At 50.9% G+C, this 10,868-nt stretch overlaps 1 protein-coding gene across 1 annotated transcript; it reads right to left on the bottom strand.

Moving 5' to 3' along the window:
* Window positions 1–7,855: 7,855 nt before the first annotated feature.
* On the bottom strand, window positions 7,856–10,699 carry LOC149429034 (phosphomevalonate kinase-like). Its single transcript, XM_089666810.1, has 5 exons — window positions 10,573–10,699; window positions 9,630–9,693; window positions 9,400–9,552; window positions 9,129–9,258; window positions 7,856–8,320 (listed from the first exon to the last, which is right to left on the bottom strand). The coding sequence occupies exons 1-5, from the start codon at window positions 10,653–10,655 to the stop codon at window positions 8,172–8,174; spliced, it is 579 nt and encodes a 192-aa protein (XP_089522936.1). The 5' UTR covers window positions 10,656–10,699; the 3' UTR covers window positions 7,856–8,171.
* Between the last annotated feature and the right edge of the window lie 169 nt (window positions 10,700–10,868).

Below are 10,868 nucleotides of genomic sequence, written 5' to 3'. Positions count from 1 at the left end.
CACACCTGGGATGGAGGGGTGGTATTCAGTGGCGCACACCTGGGATGGGGGGGTGGTATTCAGTGGCGCACACCTGGGATGGGGGGGGTATTCAGTGGCGCACACCTGGGATGGGGGGGTGGTATTCAGTGGCGCACACCTGGGATGGGGGGGTGGTATTCAGTGGCGCACACCTGGGATGGGGGGGTGGTATTCAGTGGCGCACACCTGGGATGGGGGGGTGGTATTCAGTGGCGCACACCTGGGATGGGGGGTGGTATTCAGTGGCGCACACCTGGGATGGGAGGGGGTATTCAGTGGCGCACACCTGGGATGGGGGGGGTATTCAGTGGCGCACACCTGGGATGGGGGGGTGGTATTCAGTGGCGCACAGGGGCAGGGGTGGGCGTGGCCTGGCACACGGGTAGTAGAGGTGGGCGTGGCCTGGCACACGGGTAGTAGAGTGGGCGTGGCCTGGCACAGGTAGGACCGGTCGGGCCACGTGCACAGTTGCTCGTGTTGTGTGCACGCGGGGTGACGTCAGGGCGGAGCGCACAAACAATGAGGAATGCGGACGGTCGGCATGGGAAGGATTCGGAGTTGTTTTCATCTCCCGGAAATGGTTGCCAGGCTTAGATAAGGCGGCACTCCGAGTCACAGCATCCCCTCCGCTCACAGCCTGGAGGGAGTTGTAGTCCCAGAATGGTTGTCCAGGTATGGCAGAGATGTGGATGCTGGGAGTCGTAGTCCCGCAGCGGCAGGGGAGGTGATGCTGGGAGTCGTAGGTCCCGCAGCGGCAGGGAGGTGGGTGATGCTGGGAGTCTAGTCCCGCAGCGGCAGGGAGGTGGGTGATGCTGGGAGTCGTAGTCCCGCAGCGGCAGGGAGGTGGGTGATGCTGGGAGTCGTAGTCCCGCAGCGGCAGGGAGGTGGGTGATGCTGGGAGTCGTAGTCCCCGCAGCGGCAGGGAGGTGGGTGATGCTGGGAGTCGTAGTCCCGCAGCGGCAGGGAGTGGGTGATGCTGGGAGTCGTAGTCCCGCAGCGGCAGGGAGGTGGGTGATGCTGGGAGTCGTAGTCCCGCAGCGGCAGGGAGGTGGGTGATGCTGGGAGTCGTAGTCCCGCAGCGTCAGGGAGGTGGGTGATGCTGGGAGTCGTAGTCCCGCAGCGTCAGGGAGGTGGTGATGCTGGGAGTCGTAGTCCCGCAGTGTCAGGGAGGTGGGTGATGCTGGGAGTTGTAGTCCCGCAGTGTCAGGGAGGTGGGTGATGCTGGGAGTTGTAGTCCCGCAGTGGCAGGGAGGTGATGCTGGGAGCTGTAGTCCCGCAGTGGCAGGGAGGTGGGTGATGCTGGGAGCTGTAGTCCCGCAGTGTCAGGGAGGTGGGTGATGCTGGGAGCTGTAGTCCCGCAGTGTCAGGGAGGTGGGTGATGCTGGGAGTTGTAGTCCCGCAGTGTCAGGGAGGTGGGTGATGCTGGGAGTTGTAGTCCCGCAGTGTCAGGGAGGTGGGTGATGCTGGGAGTTGTAGTCCCGCAGTGGCAGGAGGTGATGCTGGGAGCTGTAGTCCCGCAGTGGCAGGGAGGTGGGTGATGCTGGGAGCTGTAGTCCCGCAGTGTCAGGGAGGTGGGTGATGCTGGGAGCTGTAGTCCCGCAGTGTCAGGGAGGTGGGTGATGCTGGGAGTTGTAGTCCCGCAGTGTCAGGGAGGTGGGTGATGCTGGGAGTTGTAGTCCCGCAGTGTCAGGGAGGTGGGTGATGCTGGGAGTTGTAGTCCCGCAGTGTCAGGGAGGTGGGTGATGCTGGGAGTTGTAGTCCCGCAGCGGCAGGTAATCTGGCCCCAGCCTCGTGTTTACTCCGTAGCCGGGGGGTGAGTCACCACATTCCAGATGACGGCACGCGGTGACAGCGCCGGGTATAATTAGTGCGGATTAGGGATAGGAGTTCCTCCGCGTGACGCCTGATGTGAAGGAAATAAAAGTGTGGCCCTCTGGGGTCCTCCACCCTGTATATGTAGGGGAGCCATCTACTCCTACCCAACGCAGGGGCCTCACCCCTACACAGCCTCCCCCAATACAGGGTGGCAGATGGGGGGGGGGGGAGGTGTTCTCAGTTGTGTGCCCCCCCCATACAGGGCAATTGGGGGGGGGGGGGATTCCTCTGAGAAGCTCCAACCCATCACAGAGTTTACTAGGGCCCCCCCACAACAGGAAGTAGTGGGAAGATCCTCATCTCTGAGGGCCCCACCATACAGGGCAGTGTGGGGTCTTACCTTCGGGGAACATGGTGGGACTGGGGGGGGGGTCTAGCCTTCCTATGCAGGGTATTATGGGGGGAGGGGATCTTGCTTCTGACACATGGGGGTAATGGCGGCTCCTCACATAAAGTTCAGTATTGGGGGGTTCACACCTCAGAGACCCCCCTGCTCCCCAGATGGCATTATTGGGGGGTCCTTACCCTCGAGGGGAATCTCAGGACATTATTGGGGGGAGGGGGTTCTTACCTCGAAGGGGAATCTCAGGACATTATTGGGGGGGGTCCTTACCTCAAAGGGGAATCTCAGGACATTATTGGGGGGGGGGGGTCCTTACCTCAAAGGGGAATCTCAGGACATTATTGGGGGGGGGGTCCTTACCTCAAAGGGGAATCTCAGGACATTATTGGGGGGGGATCTTTCCTCAAAGGGGAATCTCAGAACATTGAGGGGGGGGGGGTCTTTCCTCAAAGGGGAATCTCAGAACATTGAGGGGGGGGGGGTCTTTCCTCAAAGGGGAATCTCAGAACATTGAGGGGGGGGGGTCTTTCCTCAAAGGGGAATCTCAGGAAATTATTGGGGGGGCCTTACCTGGAAGGGGAATCTCAGGACATTATGAGGGGGGTCTTACCTCAAAGGGGAATCTCAGGACATTATTGGGGGGGGGGTCCTTATCTGGAAGGGGAATCTCAGGACATAATGGGGGGGTTCTTATCTGGAAGGGGAATCTCAGGACATAATGGGGGGGTTCTTATCTGGAAGGGGAATCTCAGGACATAATGGGGGGGTTCTTATCTGGAAGGGGAATCTCAGGACATAATGGGGGGGTTCTTATCTGGAAGGGGAATCTCAGGACATTATGGGGGGGGGGGTTCTTATCTGGAAGGGGAATCTCAGGACATAATGGGGGGGTTCTTATCTGGAAGGGGAATCTCAGGACATAATGGGGGGGGCCCCACCTCCAAGGGGCCCCTCTTCCAGTATAACAGGTTGTTTCTTACCCTCCCCCCCAAAATGAGAAGTATTGAGGGGAGGGGATTACAGCCCCCCCCCCTCCCATTTATATCTCTCACCTGGACTGGAGCCCCCCATGGGTTCGGCGGCGGCGGACGCCATCTTGGATCCACGCTTTATGTTGATTGGCTGTTGGGAACCCCAAATCTCAGTGGGGGGAGGGGTCCTCCGGGTACAGTGAGGGTTCTGGGGACCCCTTTATAAAGTCACATCCCGTGAGAGGGGCCCCGCACCACAATGGAGGTTCTGTGGGCCCACACAGCGGTCCCAGGGGGTCCTGGCTTCCTGTGGCCCCTCTGTGATGATGTTCCGGGGGGTCCTTTGCGGTTCCCGATGCAGGGTGCTTCCAGGGGCCCCTCAATATACTCAGCAGTCCTCTGGGGCCCCTAGCAGTGTCCACACAGGGGCCTCACGATGGCTCCAACACAGGAGTGTGTCCACAGGGCCCCTAAATGTCTTCACAAGGGGCCCTTGAGCGATTTAAATCCAGAGCTGCTCCTTGGGCCCCTCGAATGCTTCAACTAGGGGCCACACACAGGGCGAGGCGGTCGGGGGAACTCCTGAGGCCCCTCAGATCCTTCAATATTGGCCCCAGCGAGGTCTCAGCAGTCAGCTGCTTCGGGGGCTCTTTGTTTATCCGGCTCTCAGCGCGGGGCAAGCTGGGAGATCTCCCGGTCTCTGGCTCGGTCGCGGCCTCTGGAAGGCGGCGCATGCGCAGAAAGCTCTGCCCGGAGGGGGCGGGCATGCGATGACGATCGTTGGCGTGCGCCAGAAGACACGCCCAACCCGCTGAGGTCAGAGCGCCCGGGGCGTCATGTGACGCGGAAGTGTCTGTGGGAGGCCGCACGTGGGGCCTGTTATGAGCTCAGCAAGCCCCGCCCACTCCGTTTATAAACTCAACTACAAAGGGGACCCGGATGAGGGCTGTGTCCGGCCGGAAATGATACTTGCCTGGCTGTCATGCTGATCCCCTGGCTTCAGTGCGATGAGTTCGTGACCTGGCAGTAGAAGGAATTCTGGCCTGACTCTGCGGGCCTGAGGGCACTATGGAAGCCGCAGGATCAGCATGACAGCCAGGAAGAACCCCCCCCCCTGCCAGGCAACTGATATTTGTATGGGGCTCTCAGTTATCACCCCTCTGTGTCCCATAACCGAAACAGGAAGTGAGAGGAAATCCCCCCAAAGTAAGGAAATCCCTGGTTGTCACTGGAACTAGTGTCTCCATTGGGGAGATTTACCTTCACTTCCTGTCCCATAGTGACAACAGGAATGGAAATCCCTGGTTGTCACTAGAACTAGTGTCCCCATTGGGCAGATTTCACTTCACTTCCTGTCCCATAGTGACAACAGGAAGGGAAAGGAAATCCCTGGTTGTCACTAGAACTAGTGTCCCCATTGGACAGATTTCCCTTCACTTCCTGTCCCATAGTGACAACAGGAAGGGAAATCCCTGGTTGTCGCCTGAACTAGTGTCCCCATTGGGTAGATTTCCCTTCACTTCCTGTCCCATAAACCCTACTGGAAGTGAGAGGAAATTCTTCCAAAGTGAGGGACTCTCTGGTTGTCACCACAATTAGTGTTACCGCCAGGGAGATTTTCCTTTATTTCCTGCCTCGTAACCAAAACAAGAAGTGAGCATTAATCCCTCCAAACTAAGTCATTTCCTACTTGTCACCTGAACTAGTGTCCCCATTGGGGAGATTTTCCTTCACTTCTTTTCCCATAGTGACAACAGGAAGTGGAAGGAACTTCCTGGTTGTCATTAAAATTGATGTCACCGTCGGGGAGATTTTCCTTCACTTCCTGCCCCATAGCCAAAACAAGAAGTGAGAGGAAATCATTCCAAGGTGAGGGAATCCCCAGAACTAGTGTCCCCATTGGAAACATTTTCCTTCACTTTCTGTCCCATAAACCCAATAGGAAGTGAGAGGAAATTCTTCCAAAGTGAAGGAATCCCTGGTTGTCACTGGAACTAGTGTCCCTATTGGGGAGATTTCCTGTTACTTCCTGCCCTAAAGTGACAACAGGAATGAAATTAAATCCCTGGTTGTCACTAAAATTAATGTCACCGCCGAGGAGATTTTCCTTCACTTCCTGTCCCATTGCCAAAACAGGAAGTGAGGAAATCCTTCTAAAGTGGGGGAGCCCATGGTTGTCACCTTACCTAGTGTCCCCATTGGGAAGATTTCCCTTTACTTCCTGTCCCATAACCAAAACAGGAAGTGAGGAAATTTCCCAAAAAGTAAGAAAATCTCTGGTTGTCGTCTGAACTAGTGTCCCCATTGGAGAAATTGTCCTTCACTTCCTGTCCCATAAACACAATAGGAAGTGAGAGGAAATCCCTCCAAAGTAAGGGGATTCCTGGTTGTCCCCAGAACTAGTGTCCTCGTTGGGGAGATTTCCCGTCACTTCCTGTCCAAAAGTGACAACAGGAATGAATTGAAAGGAAATCCCTGGTTGTCACTAAAATTAATGTCACTGCCGGGGAGATTTTCCTTCACTTCCTGTCTTATAACCAAAACAGGAAGTGAGAGGAAATCCTATCTAAGATGAATAAAAAAAACAAATAGAATAGAATAAAAAAAGAATATTATAGAAAATAAAATGAAAGAACAGAATAGAAAAATAAAAAAAAATTAAGGAATAGAATAGAAAAGAATAAATAGAAAGAAGCCATCTCCCGAAATTCGAATAAAAAAACCCCAAAAAGAATAAAACAGAATATTATGGAAAATAAAATGTAACAGAATAGAAAAATAGAATTAAAAAAAAAATAAAGGAATAGAAAAGAACAGAATATATAGAAAGAATATAGCCGTCTCCTGAAATTTGAATAATAAAAAAAAAAATAGAATAAAAAGAATATTATGGAAAATAAAATGAAAGAACAGAATAGAAAAAAAAAAGAATAAAAAATAAAGGAATAGAAAGAATAGAATATATAGAAAGAATATAGCCATCTTCTGAAATTTGAATAAAAAAACAAATAGAATAGAATAAAAAAAGAATATTATAGAAAATAAAATGAAAGAACAGAATAGAAAAATAAAAAAAAATTAAGGAATAGAATAGAAAAGAATAAATAGAAAGAAGCCATCTCCCGAAATTAGAATAAAACCCCCCCAAAAAGAATAAAACAGAATATTATGGAAAATAAAATGGAACAGAATAGAAAAAATAGAATTAAAAAAAAAATAAAGGAATAGAAAAGAACAGAATATATAGAAAGAATATAGCCGTCTCCTGAAACTTGAATAAAAAAAAAAAAAATAGAATAAAAAGAATATTATAGAAAATAAAATGAAAGAACAGAATAGAAAAAAAGAAACGAATACAATAGAAAAGAATAGAATAAATAGAAAGAAGCTGTTCCCGAAATGAAAAAAACAAACAGAAAACAAATAGAATAAAACAGAATATTATGGAGAATAAAATGGAACAGAATAGAAAAAAATAGAATAATAAAATAAAGGAATAGTAAAGAAAAGAATATAGCTGTCTCTTGAAATTTGAATGAAAAAAAACAAATAGAATAAAACAGAATATTATAGAAAAAAATTGAATAAAAAAATAAAGTAATAGAATAAAAAAAATAAAAGGAATGGAATAGAAAAGACTAGAACAAAATAGAAAGAATATAGCCGTCTCCTGAAATTTGAATAAAAAAAAAAAAAACAGAATAAAAAAATAAAGGAACAGAAAATAAAGGATCTTCTAAAATGCGAATTAAAAAAAAAATAGAATTAAATAAAATATTATAGAAAATAAAAGAACAGAATAGAAAAAAATAGAATAAAAAAATAAAGGAATGGAATAGCAAAGACTAGAACAAAATAGAAAGAATATAGCCGTCTCCTGAAATATGAATAAAAAAACAAATAGAATAGAATAAAAAAGTATTATAGAAAATAAAATGAAATGAACAGAATAGAAAAAAAAATAAAGGAATATAATAGAAAATGATAAAATATATAGAAAGAATATAGCCGTCTCTTAAAATTCGAATTTAAAAAAACCAAAACAAATAGAATAAAACAGAATATTATAGAAAAAAAAAAAAATTAAACAAAAAGAATAGAAAAAAAATAGAATAAAAAAAATAAAGGAACAGAATAGAAAAGACTAGAACAAAATAGAAAGAATATAGCCGTCTCCTGAAATATGAATAAAAAAAAAACAAATAGAATAGAATACAAAAGAATATTCTAGAAAATAAAATGAAAGAACAGAATAAAAAAAAAAACAGAATAAAAAAATAAAGGAACAGAATAGAAAAGAATATAATGAATATAAAGAAGCCGTCTTCTAAAATGTGAATTAAAAAAAAATAGAATTAAATAAAATATTATAGAAAATAAAAGAACAGAATAGAATAGAAAAAAATAAATAAAAAAATAAAAGGACTAGAATAGAATAAAATAGAAAATCCTAGGGGAGTCCCCCCCACAATGGGCAGGAAATGACCCCCAATAATCTCTTCTGCCATCACACCAGTATATGTGGGCGGAGTCAGATCAATCGTTTCTGTTGATTGGTTCTGATATTCGCAATGGTCAACGCTGCACAACTGCTGCAAAAGAGAGAACTCCGCCCACACAGAGAAAACAAAACCCGAGTCATCCCTGGAATCATTGGAATCATTTATTGGTGGCTCCTGCCAGCGCACTACAAGTCCCAGCAGGCACATGGAAGGACCGCCCATCCTCCACCTAGAACAGAACTTGTGGGGTGGATTGGCCCTTTAAGGAATGTATCCATGATGGATGCCCCTGGCTCCGCCCTTGTCCATACACCGCGACCAATCCGCAGGACGCAGATCTGTTCCCAGCAGCCGACAGACAATTATTGCGGATCATTCTGGGTGGGCGGAGCCGCGGACAGCGAGGATGACGCGTTTCGTGATGTTGCTCCGCCTTCCCGCAGGAAGGTCCCGCCCCCATCACACGTCGGCGTCCAGCTTGCTCCGGATGAACGCCGTCAGTTTGTGAAGCTCCTCCTCCAGAGCGCGCTGATCCCCGTCATTAGTGATGATCCAATCAAACGTCACGCCGGAGTCCAGACCGCACTCTGACTCCGCCTCATCCACCTCTGCAGAGGAGGGACAAGAATCAGAGAGGGGTATATATAGATGGGGGAGGGTATATACAGACGGGGGAGGGTATATATAGATGGAGGAGGGTATATATAGATGGAGGAGGGTATATACAGACGGGGGAGGGTATATACAGACGGGGGAGGGTATATATAGATGGAGGAGGGTATATATAGATGGAGGAGGGTATATACAGACGGGGGAGGGTATATACAGATGGGGGAGGGTATATATAGATGGAGGAGGGTATATACAGATGGGGGAGGGTATATACAGACGGGGGAGGGTATATACAGATGGGGGAGGGTATATATAGATGGAGGAGGGTATATACAGATGGGGGAGGGTATATACAGATGGGGGAGGGTATATACAGATGGGGGAGGGTATATACAGATGGGGGAGGGTATATACAGATGGGGGAGGGTATATATAGATGGAGGAGGGTATATACAGATGGGGGAGGGTATATACAGATGGGGGAGGGTATATACAGATGGGGGAGGGTATATACAGATGGGGGAGGGTATATATAAACTGAGGACTATATGATGTAAGGGGGGACTCTGATGGGCATCCTGATGTAAAGGGGGGGGGGACTCTGATGTAAGGGGGGGCTCTGATGTGAGGGAGGGGGACTCTGATGTGAGGGGGGAAGGGGACTCTGATGTGAGGGGGGAAGGGGACTCTGATGTGAGGGGGGAAGGGGACTCTGATGTAAGGGGGGGAGGACTCTGATGTGAGCGGGGAGGACTCTGATGTGAGGGGGATGGGTGGTTGGGGTATATTGGGGCGTCTCCTCACCCGGGGTGTACTCCCATCCTCTCGCCCTCCGGGTCTCATGTGACGCCACCACGCGCACTGTCTGGGTGACGCCGCGGTACGATGACAGGAACCAATCCACGTCTGACCTCCGCCGGGCGTCGCTGATGATCTGAATTGGGAGAAGGAGGTGTCAGCGGAGGAGGTGGGAGGGCAGTGGGCCCCTGGGGGGCGGAGCCTATGAGGGTCTCACAGCAGGTTTGGGGGGATGGGATTGGTTGCCACAGTTACGGTATGGGCGGGGAATTCGTACCCACACAGGCTGGGACACGCCCTCTACGATGAGGCGGCAGAAGTAGGCGGGGTCGGCGGTCCTCTGCTCCTCCCCCCAGCGGATCATGGCGGCTCGGAAGGTCTCTTTGTACTCGCTGGCGTCCAGCAGGCGTTGGAAGTCCAGACCGCGCTCCTGCACAGGGAGAGAGGGCGACATATAGACGGAGCGCAGTACAAGGCGGGGACACAGGGACACCTACCGACACTCACCTGAGCAAACTGCTTCTTCAGGGGCCCCGAGAGACGCAGGATGGCGCACGTGTCACCGCCCAGGCTGGAAGAGAATGGGGGAGGGGTCAGAGACATGGGAATGGGGGAGGGGTCAGAGACATGGGGGGAGGGGTCAGAGACATGGGGGAGGGGTCATACATGAGAATGGGGGAGGGGTCAGAGACATGCGAATGGGGGAGGGGTCAGAGACATGGGGGAGGGGTCATACAAGAGAATGGGGGAGGGGTCATACATGAGAATGGGGGAGCGGTCAGAGGCATGAGAATGGGGGAGGGGTCAGATACATGAGAATGGGGGAGGGGTCAGAGACATGGGGGAGGGGTCATACATGAGAATGGGGGAGGGGTCAGAGGCATGAGAATGGGGGAGGGGTCATACATGAGAATGGGGGAGGGGTCAGAGACATGAGAATGGGGGAGGGGTCAGAGACATGAGAATGGGGGAGGGGTCAGAGACATGGGGGAGGGGTCATACATGAGAATGGGGGAGCGGTCAGAGGCATGAGAATGGGGGAGGGGTTAGAGGCATGAGAATGGGGGAGGGGTCAGAGGCATGAGAATGGGGGAGGGGTCAGAGGCATGAGAACGGGGGAGGGGTCAGAGGCATAGGAATGGGGGAGGGGTCAGAGAAATGGGAATGGGGGAGGGGTCAGAGACATGGTAATGGGGGAGGGTCAGAGGCATGGGAATGGGGGAGGGGTCAGAGGCATAGGAATGGGGGAGGGGTCAGAGGCATAGGAATGGGGGAGGGGTGAGAGGCATGATGGGGAGGGGAATAGATAGGACGATAGGGGAGTGGTTAGAGACATGGGGGAGGAGTTAGAGGCGTGTCCTGATATCTGTCACCCCACCTTACAGCCCCCCCCCCCCCCCCGGTGTCCCGGATATGAAGTCCCCCCCCCCGTCGGTCTCCCGGCTCGGACCTCTCCTGTAGTCGGTCGGTGATGAAATCTTTCCCGGATTTTCTCTTCCCGCTGAACACCAGAACCAGCCGGGGAGCCGCCATCTCCTCCGCACCGGAGCCCCGCCCACATGACCCCGGGCCCCGCCCCTGGCCTCACACACAGCCTCCATACTCCGCCTCCTCGTTCTTCTACGGGTGCCAATTCCCGCCCCTAAGAACAGTGCTCCGCCCCCTGTCCCACACCACTTCGACACCCGAAGGGGGGGCCAACCCGCGCCCCTCCCCCAATATGGGAGGGACATACCTTTATTTGCA

This window comes from Staurois parvus, unplaced genomic scaffold (genome assembly GCF_062004578.1).
Source record: "Staurois parvus isolate SC_StPar_1 unplaced genomic scaffold, SC_StPar_1.0 ptg002854l, whole genome shotgun sequence".
Lineage (NCBI taxonomy): Eukaryota > Metazoa > Chordata > Amphibia > Anura > Ranidae > Staurois > Staurois parvus.
The sequence above is the reverse complement of the archived record's forward strand: the minus strand, read 5'-3'. Positions and strand labels throughout refer to the sequence as shown.